This window comes from Lissotriton helveticus, chromosome 11, assembly GCF_964261635.1.
Source record: "Lissotriton helveticus chromosome 11, aLisHel1.1, whole genome shotgun sequence".
Taxonomy (NCBI): Eukaryota; Metazoa; Chordata; class Amphibia; order Caudata; family Salamandridae; genus Lissotriton; species Lissotriton helveticus.
Window position 1 is genome coordinate 823,426,402 of NC_136072.1, and position 25,717 is coordinate 823,452,118.

Consider the following 25,717-nt stretch of genomic DNA (forward strand, 5'->3'; position numbering starts at 1 on the left):
CCAATTTCCAATCCTGTAGAAAATGGGTAAGCCGGCCCCCACAGGACCTGCATGATCCAGGATGGCGAATCTAGGTCTGCTTTCCTGCATTACCAGGAGGCGTTGGGGAGGTAGAGGAGGAAGAGGAAGAGGGTTGACGCCCAGCTCCACGAAGGCGACCTCTGCCTTACCCCTGTAGCTCTTGTACAAGGGGTTTTGTTGCTGTTGTTGTGGTTGTATGAAACCTCGAAAGGAAGACTTCCCAAAGCCACGGTATTGTTTATAACCATAACTTCTTGTCTTGGTCTGCAGACCCAAAGACCTTGCCGTTGCCTTACTATCCTTAAATCTTTGCAGGGCAGAGTCCGCCTTTTCTCCAAAAAGTCTAGACCCATCAAAGGGCATATCAAGAAGTGCAGCCTGCACATCAGGAGAGAACCCAGAAGATCTCAACCAAGCATGTCTCCTTGTTGCAATAGATGAACTCATCACCCTGACAACAGAATCCGCCGTATCCAGGCAAGACTGGATGACTTGGTGAGCTGTAGCTTGCGAGTCCACCAACACCTCACTCAGATTCCCCCTGTCCTTCTCAGACAACTTAGAAAGAAGCTGCTTGGAAGAGTCCATCAGGGCATGAATATATCTGCCCAAGAGACAAGTAGATTGCAGTGCCATGCTAGCTGAAGAAAAGACCTTCTTCGCAAACTGCTCCAACTTCATGGAATCCCTGTTGGCCGGAGCCTGTGGAAAAGCCCCTGTAGATTTGCTTCAAACAAGAAGCCTGCACCAATAGTCTCTCAGGAGAGAGGTGGGAAGAAAGGAACACCGGATCTCCAGGAGCAGGTCTATATCTTCTTGAAACTGACCTTGAATCCGCAGGAGCCGAAATAGGGTTGTGCCACACATCGAGGATTGGCTCAGTCAGTGCATCATTAAAGGGTAAAAGTGGTTTAACCACCGAGGACGGAGAAAGAAGCACTTCCATGAGAAGATTAGGCTTATAATCTGCCATAGGAAGCTGCTAATCCAAAAGCTCCGCAGCCTTCCTAATAACAGTGTGATAAGGAACAACATCCTTGGAGGGAGAAGCCTTCTGAGAAGCAAAGTCCAACTCTGGAGAAACGTTAAATCCACTTGCCTCGCACAAGTCCTCAAATTCATCTTCTGTTTCATACATCTTTCCTTCCTCCCTATCTCCAACCTGGTACTGCTCTTCCTCCAATAATCTCTGCGTTTCTCTCCTCGAGTGCATCTTTGGTTGTGGCGTCGGTGGCGCCACACACGGAGTCGAAGGCTCCGGAAGCGGCGTCGATGGAGGATCCACTGCAGTAGCCGGCGCAGATTGAATCCGAGAGGCTTCACGGGGTACGAGGCCCTGGCAAACACGCCATACATCGCATTCAGAAGATGCGATGGATCCAAACCCGGCATCGGAAACTGAGGGTATGGAGCCGGTTCGAGATCCAAATGAGGTACCTCTGGAGTCAGAGCCGCTGGAGCCACAGGTGGAACAGCCGGAGCCGAAAGTCCCTCAGTTTCAGCCGGATTCGACACACCTTCTGGAGTCGGTAAGAATCTCGGCGTCAATGTCTGCTCCGGAGTCCCTTTATATGATGGAGAATGAGCCGGAGTCACCGGAGGAGACACTTTTCTTGAAGTCGAGGAGCAGGAGAAGGCGACCTCGACACCACAGACTTCGACGACTGGCATTGAGAAGCATGTCTCCTCTTCTTCATATGCTTCCTCTTGGAGTCATGCGACATCGATGACTTGGACTTTGACCTTTTCCGACCCCTTTTTAGGTCTCGGTACTATCCGGTTCGTGAGAACCGGAAGTAGAGAGATCTTATGTTTCTTAGAGGGGCTCTTGATCCCGCCTCTAATTTCGGCTCCCTCCCATTGGCTGGCTTCCTAAAAGGAGGCCAGCCATTAGAGGAGAGAGCCGTCACTCCGATTTAGCCCCGTCTTTCTCGGATTTGGGGGCGTCATTTTTGCTGTTCTTTAGACAGTGACGTCATCCGTCACTCAGAACAGCAAAACCACGCCCCCAAATCCGAGAAAGACTGAAGCAGGCGGGCGCCATTTATTTTTTTCCTTCGACGAGCTGCAGGACTCCCTTCCTCCTCGCCTGTGCTGCCGGGCTCTATTCCGCCTTGTACCCGTGTTCCCATGTTGCTCTCTCCCTCCTGGACTCCCCCTTTGCGCTCTGTTTACCTCTCGGGGCTCTGCCACGCACTTTGCCCCCTGAGCCCTCCTGGGCTCTACAGAAATGCGGCCGTCACGGTGGAGTCCCCCATTGGGGACTCGGAACTTGCAATTGCCCCCGTGAGCCTCGGGGCTCCAAATGCCGCCTTGAGATAGGGGAGCGGCCCGCTGTCTGCTGGGGCCGCTCTACCCTCACACTGCGAGGCCCCCACCCGGGTCGCTGCACTCACCAGTACTTGGCGCGGGAGCAGCTTCATAATGCGAGCGGAGAGCAAAAGCGGGACGAATCAATAAAAAAAACTGTCATATTTTCCAACATTTCTAGTGGGAATACCCAGTCGAAATGCATCCCCATCGAGGCTTACGCCGCTAATTTGTCTAATTGCTTGTTTAGTTGTTGTTCCCCATCGGCGCTGGAGCGGCTCCGTCATGCTCTCCCTCCCACAGCTCTTCCCCATCGGCGCAGGAGCGGCACCGTCCTCTTAGTTCCCGTCCTCTAGCAGCCCTGGTCTTCTCGAACCCCCCTTGTCTTTACAGGTAGGCTCCCTCACAGCTGCTGTCCTGGCCCTTAAAGCTCCCACGCCCTAGAAACTCCCAGTCATATCAGAACTCCCTTCGCCTAGCAGCACGGGCCTTCCCAGAACACTCGGCATTCTTGGCTTCTGTCTCACAGCAGTCCAGAGCTTCCGGCACCTCAAGCTCACGTCCACTAGCAGCATCTCCCCCTTCAACTCCCGTCCCCTAGCAGTCCCAGCCTTCTGAGGTCTGGTCCCCTAGCAGCCTCGGTCCCTTCAGCTCTGGTCCCCTAGCAGCCTCGGTCCCTTCAGCTCTCCTGTCCCCTAGCAGCCTCGGCCGCGTCAGCTCCCGTCCCATAGCAGCTCTGTTTTCCTAGCAGTCCCAGCCATCTTCAGCTCTGAGTGATCTGTGCTGGTGGGATCGGGTCGGATGCTTTGCACCCCTCCAGCGCTGGCCCCGAGGAATATGCGAACTATGCGGAGACGACCCGCACGATCATGAATTTAAAGGCCACGTTTAACATGTCTGGACTTTGTTTCAATAACTCGTAACAGCGTTTTATCGTCCATTTGAAAAACCTGATTATAAAACCTGCCGGCGGAGTATTCTAGTAAAAATAAGTTCAGTTATAGGAGTTAAGACCGCAGTTAGGACATCGTTACAATAACATTCATTTTCCTTTACCAAGCAGAACCCAAGAGTGGCCCAATTCATTTGAATTCATTTTGCTATATGGAGCAGCTACCGTCCCCAGCACTGACCTCTTATCCCCGAGCCACCACCCTTCCTCCAGATGCCACTGGCACAACTCCAGCCGCTCCGCCCGCATCATGACATTCCCAGGAATATATGATGATACAACGAATTCCGTTGCAACGCATGCCTTTACCACGCATGCGTTACAACGGAATTCGTTTACCACGGATAAACTTTTCCTCGAATAATTGCGTGGTGACGTCATACGTCGTTAAGAGAAAACGGCATTTTTTTCCGATTTCTCTTTAACGACGCTGACGCCGACGTGACTTATGGTGAGTTGTTTTATTTGGGGGGGAGACCCCCCCAAGCCCCCCTTTTTTTCTTTTTACCTTTACCACATATGCCTTTACTACAAACATCGTAGTAAAGGTATGCGTGGTAAAGGCATTAGTGGTAACCACGCATGCGTTGTACTGCATGCGTGGTTAAAGATTTCGGGGAAACGGCTTCGTTGTAAAGGCCGTTTCCCGCCTCAGAGGCCTTCAGTAGGAAGAGGCGCTTTTCTTTTATTAGGGAAAATAATGGAGTTTGACGATGGTAGCAAAATATAAACAGACAATCTTACCTAAAACTTTAATCTTAGTCATTTAAAATGTTTTAGCTTTTGGCCAGATGTTACACAACGTACTGTTCACATTCAACCTTCCCTAGACAATGTACTTTGCATTGTCCACAATGGAAAAACCTTTTCGGTGCTTGAAATGATTTTTTTTCCACTAATGCAATTGTGCCCCTTTTAAGGAGTGACGTGAAGGGTTGTGTGTGCATGTGTGTGGAGAGGGATGCATGTGTGTGTGTGTGTGTGAGGAGGGATGCATGGTGTCCCCGGCGAGCTGGCATGTGTTTGCACTCTGTCCCACCCCCCCGCTCTTCCTCCGGTGACCGAGCTCATGAGGGGCTCTGTGTACCCCCCCCCCCTCTGTGCGCCCCCTCATCAGACACGAGCGGTGCCCACCAGCCCCTGCACCCATCCTCCCCGTCTGATGTCTTTCCCCCTGCTGGTGTCTCCGGCCCTGGAGCTGCCCCCGGCCCTGAGGAAACGAGTTTGTTGGGGGGTACGGGGGTGGCATCGGTCAGTGATGTTGACCGGGGGAGCGTAGGCTGCAGGGAGTGACATGAAGGGTTGGGTGTGCATGGTCTCATATGTTCCCCTTTGTCTGCCTCCCCTGGTAGTATTTCTTCGGCCTCCCCTGGTAGTATTTTAATATGTACTTAACCCCACTGGTGTTAAGTACAATGGCAGGCTGGTAAAAATACACCAGAGTGTAAGAACAGCGAGACAATCTGCAGTAGTGTGGTGGAGAGTGAAACAGAGAGACAGGAGAACATACAGGCGTGCCTAGACAGCCCACTACTACCGTCGCACAAGCCGCATCATCTCTTCTAAACAAGACGCCCCTTCTGCGCTAATCCAGTTGTGCAGTTATATCCAAATAGACAACGTGCAACCGGTAACCCCCGCCCCCTTCAGAAGTACGAGACTGCAGGCGTTGGGTGATAAAGTGCTCCCTCTGATAGTGGTGTCCAACTGGAGTCCAGGATGTCACGCTTTCGGGAAAACGCACCATCCAATTAGTTACCCTAAAAATGTGGAATCCATGCACCCGGACATCACGTGACCGGCGGCAACGCAGTCTCACTAAGCAGTAAGCTTTTTAGGTCGAAGTCATCCGGTTTGTTAATGACATCTTGGGACTTTCAGGAAGCGTCCGTGGGAATGCAATCTGCCAGTTGCTGGCCACTGGTAACTCACATTTTCCATATTTCTGTTGGCTGAATATTTGTTTTAGGCTGTCCAGGTTCACCTCGTCCCTCCCAAGGAAAAAGCCTTTTCACACCAACTCTCCTTGAGATCTTGTACGAGTGCTCCTTTCTGTAAATAGGCCTTTAATCTGGTTCCTATATGGTCACATTTGCTGCGCATTCAAAGACCGAGTCCAAATGCCGGGTTCCGTCTTCCAAGCAGCTTGGTGTTCCTTCACAAACTTCAAAGTGAGGATTTATGTGAATATTTTACTGGGTGTAAAGTTCGCAGCTCTCATTTAAATTAACTGTGCAAGCATTTCAGTATCTATAAAAACAAATAATGCACGCACATTTTTGGTTAATTCAAATGTGTGTTGAAAACCTACATCAATATGATTAGGGTCACTGGAATTACGAGACTGGCCATTTTCAGATAAATATAGCTTAGCAGCATTTGCCGCAATCACAGCTGCATAATCAAAACAATATAGTTTGCAGCTCAAAAAAGATGAGTGTGCAGAGTGAGTGTGCAGAGTGAGTGTGCAGAGTGAGTGTGCGCGCAGAGTAGTGTGCGCGCAGAGTAGTGTGCGCGCAGAGTAGTGTGCGCGCAGAGTAGTGTGTAGAGTGCAGAGTAGAGAGTGCAGAGTAGTGTGTAGAGTGCAGAGTAGAGAGTGCAGAGTAGAGAGTGCAGAGTAGTGAGTGCAGAGTAGAGAGTGCAGAGTAGTGAGTAGAGTGCAGAGTAGAGAGTGCAGAGTAGAGAGTGCAGAGTAGTGAGTGCAGAGTAGTGAGTGCAGAGTGCAGAGTGGTGTGTATTGGCAATGTAAATGACAATGCCATTTATTTATGATTTAAAGAAAAAAAAAGAAATGTCATGAGCAATGCCAATAGCTCTACTTTTAATGATGCCGAGACCATTGCATTGTAAATGCTTGTTTCTTTTTTTGCCTTGGCCATATAAAGCTTGGCTTCTCGTTCCTTCAGGGCATTAGGATTCTTCTTCCTGCATGAAGAACATCCCTCGACGTTGTGGTCAGAAGACAAAAATCAGAGACAATCTTCATGCGGGTCAGTCAGTCAGTCAGAATACTTTATTTCGATAAATCAATATCATAAAAAGACAATGGTACAATACGAAACATACAATGAATTCATTATTTACGGCTGATAAAAGAAAAAAATAAAATCAGTTAAAAATCTACCGTCAATATCATAGCGTTTTTATAAAATCACAGTAAATAAAATAAAAACATCAGCCAGATTAATTATGCAACTTTATCATTTTTCTTTACAGTGCAAACATTTTTCCAACCTGTATCCAAATTCATTTAAGTACAACTAATCATTTTTAATCGTTATTCTATTCCTAATCCTGACAGCACCCACTAAAAAACTAGCTACATGGAAAGTGATCCGAGGGGTCTTTAATAGTTGTAAATGCAAGAGAGCAGGTTTAACTTGCAAGAACACCTCCTCCTTAAGTATTGGAACCAGGAATTTCCTCCTTAGTTAAAAAAAATGACCACAAAACATCAGAAAATGCATCGTGTTCTGAGTGGAAAGATTGTCACACGAACACGGATTCGCATTTTCAGGGGTACTCCAATTAGGAAAATAGCCTAAGTTCAGATGGATCAAGTTAAAACGGAAGCGAGTTAAAAGAAACCTGTGGTAGGGACGGTTCACCAAATTAAGATACATTTCAGGTCCTGATGGGCTGGCTACAATAAGATTAGTCCTAACAGTTGCTTTTCTGAGCTCTAGTTCCTCTCTCTCCAGAGTCAACATCTGTACCATAGCTCCCTTGATTTGTATAATATCATTTGATGTTATTATCTCTGGCGACAAGAAGAGTTCCGGTCTTCCCAGTTTATGAAAACTGTTTTTGATATATTTTAACCACTGAATCTTACTAGAATTTTCGAGTGATAGGCAGTCTTTCATGATAGTATGGTTCAGGGAGATTTCCTGGTTCAACCAGGTCTTCATTCAGCATATTATAGGAGCCATTCTTATCATGTCAGAAATAAAGCCCACCCCCAATTCAGTATGGATAGTATAAGAGGGAGTGGACTGAGGCACTGACAAGACGGATCTCATAAATTTATTCTCAGTCACCTGTAGGCAATCTGGGGCACTGTAGCCCCATATTGAGCTACCATATGTGGCTACTGAAAGGCATTTCGCATTATAGATCTTCATTAAGGCTATTATAGGCCTTGCCCCCAGTTTTTTAGAAAAGCCCAAGAGTGCGGAAGTAGTTCTTGCGAAGGTGATATTTCTGTTTTTAAGTTGCGGGCCCCAATTCCCTCTCTCATCGAAATTAATCCCCAGGTAGGGGAATGTGGGCACTCTACAGAGTTCTTCTTTACAGCAAAAAAAAGTTTTAAGTTGCTTCTTCCTAGCGCACCTCCCCATGATCATAATTTGTGACTTCTTTGCTTTAATTTTGAGATCCAAGGAGCCCATAAATTTTCCAAAAACGTCTAGCAGCCGTTGTAGACCAACCCCCGTCCGTGAAAGAAGGACAGCGTCATCCGCGTAGAGGAGAACTGGAATACCAAGTTCCCCTATACGCGGTATGTCAAGAGTTGCCTCCTTTAGTGCAGGTTCTAAGGCACTGATGTATACCGTAAAAAGAAGGGGGGCCAGGATGCACCCTTGCCGGACCCCCGAGGGTGGAAGCCAATAGGCCAGAATGTAAATCTGCCAGGAGGTTAACTAGGGCCAAAGCTTTGTCCGGTTTACTAGGTCAAATGCCGATGAGAGGTCCATGAACCCCAGGTACATTGACCCCTCTTTAGCCTTAGTGTATTTATCCACTAGCAGTTGCAGATTAAGGCATTGATCTAAAGTGCTCCTTTTCGATCTAAACCCATATTGCACATTCGACAACACCCCTCTGTCTTCAAGCCAGTCCGTTAATTTGTGCAAAATAACCCGTCCCAATATTTTTACCGAAGAATCTATTAGGGAGATAGGTCTGTAACATGAGGGGTCCGACCTATCTCCCTTTTTAAAAACAGGGATGATAATAGATTTTTTCCAAGAGACCGGTATGTTATTTTGATTCAGGGCATTAAAAACATTACATAGAATTTTTGACCAAAGTTTCGGCGCACATTTAAAAACATCTGCAGGAACCCCATCCGGGTCTGGAGCTTTATTTTTTAAAGTCTGTTCAATCGCCCTTTCTATCTCTGAGTCCTCAAAAGTCACATGGGGAACCTCAGAACTTGGGAAGGGATTGATCATGTGGTTCTCAGGGTCTGGGGTAGAATATATTTTCCCAAAATGTGTTATCCATCCCTCATCTAGGATGTGGGACTCAAGGGGAGAGTTATCCTCACCTGAGAATAACGGTTGATTTACGATTTTCCAGAACTGGCCACTATTTTTTAAAGTTTCAGGGGCAAGTAGTTGTGTCCAAGCCTCTTCTTACAGCTCATTTTTCCTATCCTGGATAGCTTTCTTATAGGCAGATCTTAAGCTGACTATTTTGGCACGATCTTTAGGGGTCTCCTTCAGAACCGTAAGTAAAACTGCGTGGGCCCTAGAACAGTTTTTATTAAACCATCTTTTACCAACATGTCTCATCTGTCGGGGGCCAGCATGTAGGCTTTGGTTAATTTGCCTGCAAATGTTATCAAAGGCAGTGACCACAAGTATATTTTTAGCCTGATTCTCTAGGCCTATGGCCACATCATCTTCAACCTTGGCCAAAACTTCCTGAAGAAAAGTATCTGGAACTATATTTGACCATTTTAACCTGCGTCCTTGGTCTTTAACAACCACGTTTGAGCCACCCTTATGAATCTCAGTTTTCATGGTTATTAAATCCGCAGGGAGTATCTCTATTAGCACCGGATTATGGTCACTGAAAACCGAGACTTCAGTCTTATACATTAAAACTTTACACAATATAAAAGAAGACATAAAAATATAATCAATAATGGTACCATTGTCTGTTCCTTTGAAAGTGGGGGTCCTAGTAGCACCCACCCGGCAGCCTGACTCATAGAGATTCCATCTCGCCAAAAAGTTTTCAAGGGCCTCTCCCCGTTTCGAGTGTTCAAGATGGATAGCTGAAGAATAAGGGGGCCCCTCCTCTTCCATGTTGGCACACGGCAGGGTACAGGGATGGATGTTAAAGTCCCCAAGGAATATAATTTCTAAAGTATTCACATTAGTACTATAGGCTGACAAAAATGTCTCCAATAGGTCCAGATTAGGACTGGTACACTCATTGGCACTTGAATTATAAAAAATTATAAATAAAATCTTAGGGGTATCAGAGGAGGAAAGTTCAACAATTAGACAATTTTGACAACCTGAATTACACTGAGTTAATCTTCCCTTTAGGTTGAGTTTAAATAAACTCAGTAAGCCTCCCTTAGGTCTACCTGCAGCACTACAGATTGCTGGGATGACAAAATGACTGTAGCCATCTAGAGAAAAACTGTTTGTCAAATCCCAGGTCTCTTGGAACGCTATGATATCATAGGGTTTTAATAAATTAGTCCAGGTGTCATTCCCAGCTTTACCCTTGATGCCAGCAATATTCCAAGTCATAATCCTGCAGGTAGTGTGGAATCTGAGCATTAGGCATCAGGTCATTTGAGAGTCAATCATTTTCCTCCATGGAAGATAGGGGAGCATATCGATGAGTCAGTGGGAGAACTGACTCAAATTGACTGTTTGGCCTAGACAACCTATATTGGTATGGATCCAATCTGTTTGGGGGTTGATTCATAATTTGTGGTGGAGCAACAAAACCACACCTAGGTACAGATAGACAAGGTTTGGGCTGATTCATACGTGGGTGTGGTGTATTTCTAAGATGATTATAGAAGAAACCAAGGGGGCGTTCACATACAGTATTTTCAGAGATTGGTAGAGATGCCGCTCTAAGCAAAACTGTGGCGACATGCTGCGGATGCTTAAAATTAACAATAATACAGTCCCCCCCACTGTTTTTCCTAGAATTTCCAATCCAGCTAACTCTACGGGTAGATATTATGTCGTTAAAAAAAGGGAGTGGAAACCCACAATTCCTATTCAGCCATGATACCGATTTATTTTTCAGGGACTCGTGGGTTTCTACTCGAGACTCATTAAGAAGAGAGTCCACGAGGAGGAGCCAAGATGGCGATTGGAGTGGACGTGTAGGCTCCCGGCTCCGTAAGCCTCCGAGTCCCGCACTAAAATCCTGCCCATTCTCCTGTGATTGTGCTACAGCGGGGCGTCGGTGAATGCGCACTGGCATAGTTTGCGTGATCCCGATGTCTCTACCTGCCTTGTAACCCGAGAAATGCTCAAAGTTTGTCGGCGGCCCTGACACCCCTGGAGCCGGGACCTCTGCTGCGTACCACGGCCGGATGCTCATCGATCAACATCGGCCGACTGGTCCTGGGCGGGGCTGGTCCTCCGGGACGAAATGACCACCGAGGGGAAAACAAATATACCATTTCTCTGCACGAACGTGGCTTGTCCCGATACGCTGCCTGAATACATCCGCGAGAAGGGGGCTCACTGGAAATACTGTTTGAATGCGCGATGCTGGAGGTGAGCTGTATCGACTCCATTTTCGGACTCTCCCGGTTTTCGCGGGTCGCTCCTGAATTTGCCGCTAGCCCTTAGTCGGAGAGGGGGATGACCATTGTCGTAGACAGCGCCTTGGATGTGTGCCTTGGAGGCCTTGGTGGTTCGAATTGTGGCCCGCCTGAGCTGGACTCGTCCCTGCTTCACCTCCGGTTTCCCCGCAAGATGGAAGCGTCTACTAGCTGCCTGAATGAGATGGAGTGTATTCACCTGCCTATCGAAGCGCTGTGTGATGGTGAGCGTGTCTCACCGCGTAATGCTATGGTGTTGGGACTGCAGCCTGCGCTATCCTGTGTTGACGTTCTTGTTGCTCTTTGTGACCTACAGTCTGTGTGGCAGGAAGGTTCCCGAGAGCTGGGGAGAAAGCTGGACGATATTGTGCTTACGCTGGGGCGACTACGATCGGACGACTCCCAGATGCGCCAGGATTTGCCTTTGCCTGCTCTTGAGGAGGATACTGTGGTTTCACATGGGTGCGGAGGGGAATGGATGATCCCGAACAGCGTTGGTGCCGGCGGACGGCTGTTTGTTTGCCTCTACTACATTGGAGGACTTTTCTCATGGCTGAGGACTGTGGCTTGGACTATTGTATCGACACTATTGGCCCGGAGACGATTCTTACTACTGTTGGCTCCTGTGACTACCTCCTCTTGCCTCTCCCTTGTTCCCCTGCTATGGAATATGTGTCCTCGAGCGGAACTGGGGGTGATGGTCGTCAGCATAGAGGATTCTACTGGTGTTCGACAGCGTTCATTTTGTATTTACATGCCGCTCTTCTACCTTGCGTGGCCATTTTGTTCCTTTGTGTTGGCTGGGATGGGCTCTACGCGGCTGGCATGCCTCGGGGGACTCACACGAACAGGACAGGGATAAGTGATCCTTTTTCACGGTTGGTGTTTGCTTGGCTGGCGGGAGATCGGGTTGGAATGTTCCTATGGCTCGTTTCTTTGCGCAGTATGTGCTAACTCTCCCCCTTTCTTATTGTATTAATTGCCTGCTTTTGTTGACTGTTGCTCTTGGGGTGGAGGACAACAACGTGGTAAGGGAGACCGGGAGCGTGTAGTGATGATCCTCCTCCGGCTTTATATGCTCTTTTTCTTTCCGTTCTTTTTCACTTCTGCATCTATATTTCGGGTACCTTTCTCGGGCGACAGACACGCTGCTAGGGGGGGGGGTAGACCGTAGCCTCTGCATGTGTGTAGGGTGGGGGATTGGGGTGGGGGGCTCTTGTCTTGTGCGTTTTATGTTCCTATGGGCCTTTATTTCTTTCTTTCTTCTCCTCAATTCTTTTCACTTTTTTCCTTTTCTTCTTTTGGATCTACGGGGTGGCTCGGTATGGGGTGGGTAATGACTGGCGCGAATTATGAATATGTACCTTTTATCCTGATATGCATATCACTGTATCGCTTTTCCGATTGTGTTTTACGCTGGTTTGATATCTTGTGGTATGCATTGCTCACCCTGTGCCCCCGGCGTCTTTGTGGTATCTGATCCTTCTTAGTTACTATATTTTCAATTTCGTCTTTATATAAAAATTTAAACTGAACCTTAAATTCCCCTGTATCTCAACAGTCCGATATGTCTTCAATGTAACTTTGCATGCTTGCTATTTGTATTGGTGCTACTGAGTTACCGTATAATTTGCCTATGTGCTTACGTGGACGTCGAGGCCGGCCGGAAGGTTGTAGGCCCGTAATTGTTTGGAGACATTGCACAATAAAGGTTTTTAAAAAAAAAAGAAGAGAGTCCACCTCAGGTACATTAGTTAATACCACTGTGTATGGAGCACAATCTGGGGGAAGATTAAGTGTGGGTCTTCTCCTTACTTCACTTCTCCCCTCATTATTCCCCCCTGCCGTGATGGGTTGAGTTCTGGTGGGCACTGGGGGTGGTCGATTAACTAGTACAGGGGGAGGTTGGGTGGCTGGTACCGGGGGTGGATGAGTAACTGATACAGTTTTTGCTGGCCCATTCCCACCAATACGGGGGGAAGTGGCATCCTCATTTATATTATGTATGTTATTGCCAACCTTTATGTTCTTATTTGTTTTAGTCATCACTAAGTGAGAATTCAAGAGACCACCCAATCTGGTTACTTCTTTTGTTACCTGGTCTAATTTTGCCACTAGAGGTTTAATCATGGATTCCAATTTGGATTCAATGATACTGGCCAACAGTTTAAATTGGTCAGAGTTCAGGTCGGTGATCTCTGCCTTATTCGATGTCACATTTTCTCCCCCTGTACATATAGGTGGCGGGCTAGCTCTTTTAGTTTTCCTGTTTCCCCCCCCCCCCGCTTAGCGGGTAATTTCCTACAGGCCCTTACTACTCTGCGTACCGGGGAAATTACCTGGGATAATGTCGGGGAGAGGTATTGTGAGGTATCCACGGGGTTATCAGGGATTACCTGGCTCTGCACTGGGGAATCAGTTAGATCATTATCGATAATTATTTGAGAGCCTTCGGTACAGCTGTGGTCTAAAACTGGAGCATCTGAAGGGACGTGCGAACTTGTAGGTGAGCCTGGAGGGCTTGCTCGATTTAGTGAGAGGCGGCTTTCTTTATTGATTTTACTTACTACTTTAACCAAGTAGTTGTCCATTGTGCTCGTCACTACAGGGGTTCTTGCCGATCTAAGTTTAGACATTATTTAAGTTCGAGATAACAATTACGACACAATATCTAGAAGGCACCGTAACTATTGCCAGTATCAAACCCAATTGGAAACAAAAGACCGCTCTGAATACACATATAATAACACTTTGAAGCGTAATATAAGTAGTCTCACAATCTAGGGGTGTGTATCAGCAGGATACAACCAAGGTCCGTTGCCCAGCCCAGCCTCCTCCAGCCCCGGACGGCCACAGACGGCCCGCCCTCTGCCCGGGCTCAGCCCGGCATCGCCCACGCGCGTCACGCGATGTGGGGGGGAGCGGCTCGTCCTTATGCGCCTCCAGGCGCGGGAAACTGACGCTGCAGGCGGCGTCCCCGAGTCCAAGCAGGGGACGCTGGGAGATGTAGGCAATGTCTAGTAGGACGCTCCCCCCTCTCGGCGGCCGCGGTGTCAAGTGCAGCGGCGGGGGAGAGCGAAGCAGGAGAGCGTGGTGTCCAGGGGTCCGCACAGGTAAGGGATGCACCGGCAATGCCCCCAACAAGCTTTCATGCGGGTCAGTAATTGACATATGACCCTGCATTCTTTACAGGGCTTAAAGCCTGACTTCCTCGGGGCAGACATGACAAAAGAGAAATAGATACAAATGAAATGACAAAGTTTCCAGTCGAAGTATGGAGAGTCCCGGAATTTTTTTTAATGTCAACAGCGCTGATGAAAGGGAATTGACGTCATCACGCCGACTAGGTGCTCTTATGGCTCCAGTGATGTCATGCGGAGCGGTGTGTGGAGCCATGGCATTGTGGCGGCCTCGTCGGCGTGGAGAGGTAGGAACAATTTCCACAGAATGCTGGTGCAGGGGATATTCATAAGGTGAGGAATCTACAGGCAAATGTATCCATCAGAAAGCTTTTATACTGCAGCTCGAATCACGCTGTGCTTTAACATCACCGTCCGAACCATGGATGCGTCTTTACAATGCATTCCTTTATCAAGCAAGCCATTAGAATGACTTGCTTTAAGGAAAGAATTGATGGATTGATGTTGGACTTTAAGTTCAACACCTTGTTATGTTAATGTTATGTTAATAGGGGTACTTTTATAGCGCACGGCTACTCCGAAGAGTTTCCCGCGCTAAAGACCATCACAAACCCAGGGTGGAAGGCAGAATGGGAGGGGGACTGAGAACAGAGTGAAAAGAATCACTGCGTGAACAGCAGAGTCTTCAGATCCTTCCTGAAAGCCAGTAGATTGGTGTTGGATCTGAGAGACAGCGGGAGAGCATTCCATAACCAGGGGGCAAGATGTTTAAAAGACCACCCCCCACAGCGTGCACGTCGGCTCACTGGGGTGACAGCCCTGGCCTGGGTAGCAGACCGCAGAGATCTAGAGGGTAAATAGAAACTGATCCGTTTCCGAAGGTAACAAGGGCCAGTACCATGAAGGGCTTTAAAGGCAATGGTCAGGGCCTTAAAGGTGATTCGCTTCTTGATGGGCAGCCAGTGAAGGGTTCTGAGAAGATCGCTGGCCCTGGCTCTCCTGGTGAGTCCAAAGATGGCCCGGGCCGCGGAGTTTTGCACAACCTGGAGACGCGCTAGAAGGAAGTCCGGAAGGCCTAGGTATAGTATATTAGAATATTCTAGGCAAGAGCCTATCAGGGCCTGAACCGTGATCTTTCTATGCTCTAGAGAAAGAAGAGGCAGAAACTTCCTCAGCATCTTCAAGAACGCAAAACACTTGCCGGCCAGACCAGCCACCTGAGTTTTAAAAGAGAGGCTGTTGTCGATCTGGATGCCCAGATTTTTAGCAACCCCTGAATCGCTGGCGGGAGGAAACATGACAGGAGGCCACCACTCCTTCCATCTGGGGACCACGGGACAGCCGAAGAAGAGTACTTCGGACTTATCGGAGTTGCACTTGAGGCTATTATGACTAAACCAGTCAAACACTGCCCCAAGGCAACCCCGGATGGACGTCCCGTCAAAATCGCAACCCTTGTTGCACGTGAACAGAAGTTGTGTGTCGTCCGCGTACGACATGATCTGGGCTCCACAATCTTCTGCCAATGCCGCCAGAGGGGTCATATAGATGTTAAAGAGCGAAGGGCTCAAAATTGAGCCCTGTGGTACTCCGACCTCCAGAGGCGGCATAGCGGCAGAGTAAGCGGGGGCCCAGACCGTTTGCTGGCGCTTCGAGAGAAAAGACCTAAACCACCGGAACACCGTCCCCCTTAGACCAATCTCCCAGAGTCTAGAAAGGAGACGGTCATGGGGGACGGTGTCGAAGGCCGCAGAGAGGTCAAGCATGACCAACATGGCCTTGCCTCCTCTATCCAAGATTTCTTTAATGGCCTCGGTGACCTCGAGCAGCGCTGTTTCCGTGCTAAGATTGGTGCGGAAACCGGACTGCGACTTATGGAGTATATCGTTCGTCTCAAGAAAGTGGGACAGGGTGGTATGAACATGCTTCTCGACCACTTTTGCGAGCACTGGCAGGAGGGAAATTGGTCTGTAATTGGCGTGAGAATCCGGATTCAGGTTGGATTTCTTAAGTAGTGGCAGAATAAGAGCCTGTTTCCATGGTTGGGGAACCTCACCAGTACTAAGGGAGAGATTGAGTATCGGGTTGATAAGATGGTTGAGATTAGGGGCCATTAACGCAAAGAATTTAGCCGGACAAGGGTCTAAGGGGGAGCCAGATTTCAGTTTGGAAAGGAGGTCCATGGAAGCCTGTAAGGTCAACGATGGAAAGTTCCAGAGGGCGGGCCCACAAAGATCGAGCAAGGGGAAGGAGACTGCCAATTAGAGATGGTAAACGTGTCCGCCTTTTCAAAGGAGGCCTGGATAGTCCGAATCTTGCTGGCAAAAAAGTCCGCGAGTTCGGAAATCCAAGACTCTGAGTACATGGAAATGGGAGTACACCAAGGGGGGGGAGATAAAGTCCTTAACTATCCTGAAGATTTCTTTACAGGAACTGGAGGCATCTTCAATCTTACTGGCCAGATAGGACTTTTTGCCAGCTGTGATGTCACGATGGTAGTCTCTGACCATAGCCCTATAGGTTTCCTTCGAGCTGGCGTCATAGTGCTTACGCCACACCCTTTCGGCTTTTTTACATTGTCGTCGCTTATCGGCTAGCGCCGGCGAAAACCAAGGGCAGAACCCTTAACTGAAACTGTCCTATGGGGCCGTGGGGGGGCTAAGACGGCTAACCGTTGAGTCAGCCAGAGCTGTAAGAGCTCGATGTCTGATTCCAAAGTACCCGTTAGCGGGCATGGGTGGGTGTCTAAAGCCTGCATTAGCATAGCAGGGGAAACCCGATGGAAAGCTCTGGAGGGGTGTGCTTCACGCCACTGTCCACTGTGAATGCCCTTCTCAGTACAAGGGATCTCAAAATCCGCCAAGAAGTGGTCGGACCACAGAACAGGAGCCAAAGAGGCCAGGACTACAGGGACAGTAGAAAATATTTGGTCCAACGTGTGACCCTTGCAATGGGTGGAAGGCCGAAGGTACGGAATGAGCCCTAAGGAAGAGGTAATATCTTTGAGCTTTATGCTGTCAGGCTCAGTCACGCTGTCCATGTGAATGTTAAAGTCGCCTAAGAGCAGACAGTGTTTAGACCTGAGGCATAGTGTGGAAATAGCCGAATAGAGCTCTTCAAAGAACGTACCCAAAGGGCCAGGAGGCCTGTAACCCAGGAGCCCCATACATGATTGATGGGGTGAGAAGGAGAGGGAGAATGCTAAAACCTCACACTCATGAATGTTGTCCGAGGGAAGAATGGAACATGTGATGCGCCTGTCGACGACCAGGGCGACACCACCCCCCTTCCCGCTGGCTCTGTCCTTTCTGAAAATAACATGGCTCGGGGGAATGGCAGTGGCAACATCAGGTCCAGCACCCTCCCCCAGCCATGTCTCTGTCACTTTCCCTACTGTTGAATAGACTGGAGCTGGAATAGTAAGTTATACTATTCCAACTCCAGCGCTTTTCCTAAGGCACGTCGTTGTAATGACTTGCGTTGTAATGGAACATGTTGTAAAGACGCATTCATAGTTTTGACCGCGTTACTAAGGCAGGCATGATTAATGCTTGCATCATTCTGACATACAAACATGCAACCAGGATCGATAGGGTCGTCTGATCTCGGGCAGCAAGGAGCTTCAAGGGTCGTTCCCTCCACGCCTTCGGATTCATGGCGCGGCAGCCCTTGAAAGTCATGGGCCCACTCCAAGCACCAAAGGCAAATCAAAGAAAGGTCTGTCACAGACATCTGCTGTTGAGAGACACCACATGGTTTAAAGCCTGTTGGATTTTTAGGAAACATCCCTGACACACCAGGAGATGAAGATCTCCAAAAAGCTACGGCAAAAAGTCAAGGAAAAAATCTGTAAATTTTAGCTGGGGGTAGCTCTCTTCGGATGACTGGCACGGAAATAAAAGAACTAACATCAGGGTGCCTGAGTCGTGCTTATAAAGGCACCGCACGAGTCACTTCTGGCATGGATGATGCCAGCGCGCTGGAGTTCTGCTCACACATTTCCGGATCTATTCTCACGCCTGGGGAATATTCTAAGGTAAGGAATCTGTAGCTAGAGGTCGCTAACAGATTGGCCGGATAAAAACATTAATGAACAATGGAGTAACATACACTATAGATAAGAGACTAAGGCTCAGAGGTAAATGTAAATAGAGCAACTGAGACTGGGAGGAAAAGAAAGGCTTAAACATTGCATGTGCGGTTCCTAAGATGGTATTAAAGCGGATGTAGGAGGCTGGCTTAGTATAGGGTGCCCACTTATGTAAGTGTAGCACCCTGCACTAATCCAGACAACTCTGATTTCTGATTTTAGTGGTCTTAGATAACCTTCTAAAGCTCTCTAGGAGAGTTGACGGTGCCCTTGAAGTTAAAGATGTGCAGAACAGGAGATGCTGTAGAAGACCAGGAGCCATTCACAAGCTCTCCCACGTCGGACGTCAAGAGCTAATGGGTCAGTGTCCGGCAGAGGCACCAAAAAGGCCTGGCAACGATAACCAACATAGTCGTCGATGAAGGTGCAGTGTCGGGACCAGCAGGGTCCAAGTGAATCACCATGAGCAGGTAAGTCAGAGCAGGCCCCAAGCATGCAGGGGAGCCCACTGGAGCCAAAGAAAACCCTCGAGAGGACCCACGGGCAGAAGGCACAGGAGTCGCAAGAGGACCTCGAGCAGCTCACCAAAGGATGAAGGCCCACAGTGCAAAGGATGCTGTGCAGGTGAAGATCTTGGCTGCAGGAAATGCTTGAGGATGGAGCTTCTCGGGACCCAAAAATCTCTGGAGGAGAGAGTCAGCAAGCCTTGGCAACAGCAAGCTGATGCAGTGCACATGAGTACTGTTCCAGCGGTTCTGACGAGGGATACTGGCTTCAAACTTGCTGTGAAGACATTCCAGGCCTCAAGGGAATGCAGGACCACCACCTGTGTTGCTGAACCTTTCAGAGTCCATAGGAGCTTAGGAACAGCAGACCAGTCAGCTTGGTTGCAGTGTCTGCAGATGCATTTCCCAAGGAGATTCCTTCAGGTGTCTTGGATGGCCACAGGCCTTGTGAAGAATCTGTATGGAGCACAGGCACAGACGTTGCAGAAGACTGGTAGTACGACGAGACCAGGAGCAGCAGGATTCTTCAAGGTTGCAGTCTCAGTTCCCAAAGTGAAGTCCAGGGAAGTCCAAAATGCCCAGACAGTTGAAGTGGTGTCCGTTCTGAATCTTGTCCCACCACGAATCTAGGGACCCACCTTCAGTTAATCTCTTAAGTACCCTAAGGAAAGGGTTGTGCTCATTAGGATGGAGGGTGGGCTTTCGTCCGCCCGCTACCCTAGCAGTGCTGTGACCGGCCACCAGACGAGCGGCAGTCCAGCAACACTGATTAGGATGCGACCACCACCCTGGCAGTTTCATTCCGCAGTCCTGACATTGTGGCGGGTGGTGCTGTAAGCAGCAGCACCCGGCGCAATGCCAAAATGACATGTTGTGCATTGCGGTGCCCCCCACCTTGCGCATGGCACTGTAGGGGGGTACGCCCCAAGTGAAGCCCCTGACCCCCGGGGGTCCACAACGGCCCCCCATAGCCATTCCCTGCCACCCTTTCCATGGCAGAAAACGAAAAAGTGGTTTGGACGTGCATTGATAATTAGTGCATTCAAAATAACCACCTTGAAATCTACGGTGGTTATGGAGTTTTTATTCCACCTTTTCTTATTCCACTTATTTTTATGTACAAACACAATGAACATTTAATTCATGTCAATTCAGCACAACAATAATAACAACATTTGCAACATTTCACAAGGACATCAAAAAACCAAAAAAAATACTTATAAATGTCACAACATGACAAAGCGAGAACAGACCAGTCCTTATTTGAAACTACGACAGTGTGAATGATTATTATTTTTCAGAAGTGCATCATGCCATTTACAGCTACACCACACTATGATTACACCAGGCTGGTTGCCCTGTCTGTACCCAGTGTTATTTCATAGATTAGTAGTGGCTACTTCTAGCTGGGAAAGGCCTTTGGAATCACCCATCCTAATATGGATGGCGGTGCCTGGTAGGCCTCCATATTAGTGCCCAAGTCCGCCCAGCAATCGTAACGATTGCCGACCGCAGAGAGGCGGCGGATGCACTTTGCATGGTATTATGGCAGGGGGTAAATCAGGTTGTGATGGTGGGTGGATTGCCACCGCCAGCCGGGCGGTGGCGATCCGCCCACCATCATAATCACCCACTTCGTCTTGTCTGGGGGTGGCCACACCTCCCTGTGACAGGAAACCTATTGTCCTGCCTTCCCCTGCTAGAGCTTGGCTCAGCAGCAGGAGGGCAGAATCCTGTCTCTGGTCAGCAGCAGCTATAGTTTGCTGTACCAGGAGCACTGAGTGCCCCACAGAGGAGCTTTACAGTGCATAGAATCATACCTGCAACTCCGTTTACTGTGTTGGGGTATGATTCCAACATGTTTGATACCAAACACAACAGGGTTCGTTATGGCCAGTTTAGAGCTAGCCATCGCAGATGATGCATCGCTACTCTTTATATCGAAATGGTTGATGTACACACAATCCAGGAGAATGATCTCTGGAGGTTCTAGGGGCATCCTGCTCATGCAGGGGAACCCTCACACTTATAACCAAGCACCCTGCCTTCAGGATTGAAAGGCCTGCCTTAGGGGTGACTTATAGGTTTTAAGTGCAGTGACCTCAGATATAAGGAAATGTATATATGTTGTAAGTGGTGCTAACACCAGCTTGCACAGGCTGCAATGGCAGGCCGATAGTCACAATTTGAGTGGTCTCCCATTGGTGGCATAATACATGCTTCAGCCCACGGGGGGCCCTGGTGTACCTATGCCCTGGGTGCCTATGTACCATATACAAGGGACTTACATGGGTACAACAGGGTTGTACCTAAGTTCTCACCATGCCCAATTTAGGGAAGCACAGAGACTGGGGTCCTGATCAGCAGGATCCCTGTCAGACTAGTCAGAAAAACACAAACACCAGCCAAAAAGTGGGGCAGAAGGGTCCTACCTTCCTACAGCAGAGAAGAGTTTTATGTGGTCGATTGCCATCGACTGGGAGTTTAATGATTTCTCTGAGAGTTAAACACCATGGCCACCAGGGGGTTTAAGTGGTCAATCGTCATAGACTGGGAACTGGGTCTCAACAGTACCCTAAATTGTAATAAGTTTGGGTTCGAATTCAAGAAAAACCCATGCTGTGAAAGGCTGGAAGATGCATCCACAGAGTAAAACTGATCTGGGTTGTATGTTATAGACTGACCTCCTTGCTCGAAGTCTTGTGTAGTATCGTTCCAATGTTCCCATCCTTAACCTCGTTTTTCAGCACCTACATAAAAAAAAGGCAGGGGTCACAGGTCAGGAAGAATCCAAATAAATTAAAAGGAGTTAAAGCCTTGTACACTTTAAAACCATAAGAAACTCCTTGCTCACTACCTCCCCACTCTGCCCTCATAATGTAACCGAGGCTTCCTGACTCTGACTGAGATGCTTCATGCACCACAAATTGTGAATGAGGGCAACTCTGAGAGACATGGTTAAGTAAGAGTTCTGCCACATAAAACGAGTGAGCGAAGTACTCTGCAGCCCTAATGTGTAAGAGGCACTCCGCCTTGAGGTGTGAGAGAATCTTCCTGCCACAGGTGGTGTGAGAAATGTTCCCTATTCCAGAGGCATGAGTTGGTGAGACTCTCTATCCAAAGATGGTCACTCTGGCTCAAGATGTAAGAGAACGCCGCTGCTTCCTGGGGTTTGACTGTGAGGAGACCCCAGCTGTCTTCTCACCTCATGCTTTATTTTTGTTGTTGAACCTGTGGAGGAAATAAAAAGGTACACATGTAGTGCCAATAGTTTTAAACCTCACTTATAAGTCAAAACATGTGACTTGTTTTATTAATTAATTGCAATTCGAAAATGAAAAGAAATGCAGCATTACAGTGCACTGTCAGAGATGTAAACTTTTAATAGAACTTCACGGAGGTTGCTGCATTTTATTAACAATGTGCATTTCCAGATCTTTATCTGAAACTGGTACTAACCAGTGGACGAAGTGGACAGGATCAGAGGGGCACGATGTGTTCATACTTTTTTAATTCAAGGAAAACAGTTCAGCTGCTTTCTGTGAAAAGATAACCGTCCAGGGACAGTTAGCTCAGAGAGCTGAAATTCTTCAGCTTACGGATGCCGGTATTGGCTTTAATTAATGGAATTACTTGACACTTCCTGATGACACAGATTTATTATTTTTGAATCATATTGGAAAGGAGGTACCAGCTGAGTGGTGAAGTGTGTGTTAGCACCAAACTATTCGGCACAGGTTCAACCAGCATTCAATTCTGTGGCCGTCTGTAACAGACACAGACCTGTGCAGTGCGCTAACTAATAGCAGTTTCATAAAGTATGATAGTGCATTTCCCAATGATTAACTTAACTTGCATTTATTTTACATTTAAGCTGTGTGTTAATTTATATGTACATGCCTGTAGATGAAAGATTGACAAAAGTTACATCATATTTAGTTTTTAAGCCACGCCTTTGAACCCGCCCCATGTTAAATCGCCTGTCCCCATTGTGCACAGCATCGCAGACCCCTTACTTTCTTTAATGTACTTCCACCGCTGGCAAATATGTTACTTAACTTTAGTATTGTTGTTTCTGGTGGATACTCTGAATACTTCCATTAATGAGACTGGAACTGGAAATGTTTTAAGAGCACTTGCATGCCAGTAACTGGCGCCATCAGTATAAGCAGCAGCTCCATCCCGCAATGGACATGACAACACAGAGTTGTACATGGGTGACAAGCTTGCGCGCTAACCTCATCCCTCAGTTTTTCCACACAAAGAGACTGTCAACAATTGAAGCGACCTACATCTGCCTGTGGATTCCTCACCTTTTGAATTACTCCTTGTGCAGCATTCCACTGAAACTTTTCTCCATAGCTCTCTCATGTCGAAGAGGACATCACAATAGAACGGCTCTGCTTGCGACCCCACGTGACGTCATTGGAGCCAATAGATCTGGTCAGTGTGCTGACGTCAGTTACACCCATTTTTTTATGCCTATGAGGCGAACGGGTGAACCGACAACATTTCACAAGTATACACAGTATACAATATTTCCTTAAGTATACACGGTATGCGACTTAAGGAAAAAAAGAAATTAGAAATTCGAAAACATAGACATTTCCTAGTGACAAGCATAACATAATTTCTAATAATAATGAAATACATGAATTTCATGCCAAAAATCTTTTCAGTATAAGTAGGCAGGCAACGGGGAGGCGGGTGGGTCAGTGAGGAATCCACAGGCAGATACTGTATCCACCAGAAAAAGCATAACTGAAGGTAAGTAACTTGTTCTTCTGATGGATACATCTGCCTGTGGATTCCTCACATTTTTAATTAAATCCTTAAGCAGTCCCGCTCCCTGGGGAGGGTGCCAACCTACCTATACCAAAGAATCTTGCAGCACAGAACGTGCAAAGTGGCCGTCCCTCCTCATCTCTGAGTCTAAGCAGTAATGCTTCGCAAAAGTATTGTGGGAGGCCCAAGTTGGAGCCTTGCAGATGTCTACCGCTAGCTAAAGCCGAAGAAGAAGACCTAGCTCTTGTAGAATGAGCGCAAATACCTTCAAGAGGCTCCTTCTCGGCCAAGGCGAGCAGATCTTGATGCAGAGGATTATCCACCTGGACAGTCTTGCCCTTCATTTTGCTCACATAACCGATGAAAAGTTGGTCGTCCAGCCTGAAGTCTTTTGTCCTGTCCAGGTAGAAACTTAACGCCCTCTTAGGGTCCAGGAGGTGAGGTCTCTCCTCATCCTTAGAAGGGTGAGGGGGAGGATTTAAAGTGCTTAAAGTGACAGATTGTCCTAGGTGGAAGTGGGTAACCACCTTAGGCAGGAAAGCAGCTCTGGACCCAAGATCCATCTTATCCGCATGAATTGAGGTAAAAAGAGGCTTAGAGCTAAGAGCCTATAGCTCACTAACCCTCGTGGCAGAATTAATCACAATCAGAAAACTGTCTTAAATGCTAGAAATCTCAATGGACAACTATGCAGTGGCTCAAAGGGGGACCCCATCAAGAATGTAAGAACTAAATTCAAATCCCACTGAGGCATGATAAATGGAGTAGGAGGAAACCTGTTAGTGAGACCCTTACTGAATCTCATAACTATGGAAGACTTGAACAAAGAGGGTTGGTGTGGTAAGCAAAGAAAGGCAGACACGTAGCCTTTAACAGTTGGTTCTCAACAACCCTGTTGAGTCAAAGAAAGAGAGAACTCAGAATATCAGACAAATGGACCTGCAAAGGACCAATTGATCTCTCTCCACACCATTTAACAAACCTGGCCCACCTACCAGAATAGACAGATTTGGTGGAGTGTCTTCTGGCCGATAATATAACATCCACCACATCCGGAGGGAGAAAGAACTCAGGTTGTCCCGTTCAATCTCTAGTCATGAAGGAGCAGGCTCTGGAGGTTGGGGTGTAGAACCTGCCCCTTCGAGATGAGGTCTGCCCTGAAAGGGAGTCGGATCGGAGGGTGCGATGAGAGGTGAAAGAAGTCTGTGTACCACACACTTCTTGGGTAATCCGGGGTGATCAATATGACTTGGGAGGAATCAAGGGTTTGGGAGGGAACACGTAAAGAAGATATGCAACCCCAATCTCACTGGAACACGTCCCCCAACACTCCCCATATCGGATAATTGAGTCAGCGGAATGACAGACAGTGTGCGTTCTCGTGAGTGGCAAACAGATCTAACCGAGGAAACCCCAACATTCTTAAAATGTGATGGACCACCTCTGGATGAAGACGCTGCTCGTGATCAGCCGAGTACTGCCGAATGAGACAGTCCGCACACACATCCAGCACCCTGGCCAGATGATTTGCAATTACACAAATCTGATGGTCCTGAACTCAGGACCAGAGCCGCAGAGCCTCTCTTCAGAGACGTAACAACCCTACTCCTCTCTGTTTGTTTATGTACAACATTGTGGTAGTGTTGTCCGTAAGGACCTGAACTGACTGACCGCGAAGGGTGGGGACAAAAGGCCCGCAATCCTAGAAGATTGATGTGAAACAATATTTCCCCTGGAGACCATAGGCCTTTGACCTCCAGATCCCCCAGATGAGCGCCCCACCCTAGAGTGGAGACATCCGCTATCACTGTGGCCACGGAGAAGGAGGTTGAAAAGGCTTCCCTTGAGACAGGTTGCCTGGAACACACCACCATAACAGCTCTGCTGACATTCTGACCACCTCCATGAGATCTCCATTGTGGTGAAACCACAGCTTACAGAGGCACCACTGGAGTGCCCTCATGTGCCACCATGCATGGTTGATCAACAGTACAAAGGAAGGGAAGAGACCGAGCAGACGCAGAACCTTCAGGACTGGGACAGCCCCTTAATCTTTAAACATTGGAATCGTAGCCTGGATGTCTAGCCCTTTTGGTGCTTTCGTCAGCCAATGGCAGACGCAAGCACTACATCCCTGGTGCGGAGCAAGTCTAATGGCCGATACCAGGGAGAGCCCCCATTAATCCTTTAGGTTAGCCCCCTCCCACCCATCTGTGACGTCAGCTCGCCGCGAGTCACTCTGACATCACAGTTTTCCAGACTCTGAAAACCGGGCAAACACGGCCTCCACAGCTTTCAGGGAGGCCTTGTTTGAAAGGGGAGAGTCTCCCCTTTCAAACAAGGACTTCCTAAAAGGGTTTCTTGGCCGTGGATTGCAGC

General features: G+C 48.1%; 1 protein-coding gene across 3 annotated transcripts in view; it reads right to left on the bottom strand.

Moving 5' to 3' along the window:
• Window positions 1–25,717, bottom strand: part of LOC144792107 (myoferlin-like) — a 3,514,236-nt gene that overhangs the window by 1,402,274 nt on the left and 2,086,245 nt on the right. For all 3 annotated transcript variants that reach the window (XM_078666976.1, XM_078666975.1, XM_078666977.1), the window contains exons 16-17: window positions 21,759–21,784; window positions 21,238–21,303 (exon numbers count right to left, since the gene is read on the bottom strand). In XM_078666976.1, the coding sequence (XP_078523102.1) occupies window positions 21,238–21,303; window positions 21,759–21,784 (92 nt within the window). The remainder of the gene's footprint in view (window positions 1–21,237; window positions 21,304–21,758; window positions 21,785–25,717) is intronic.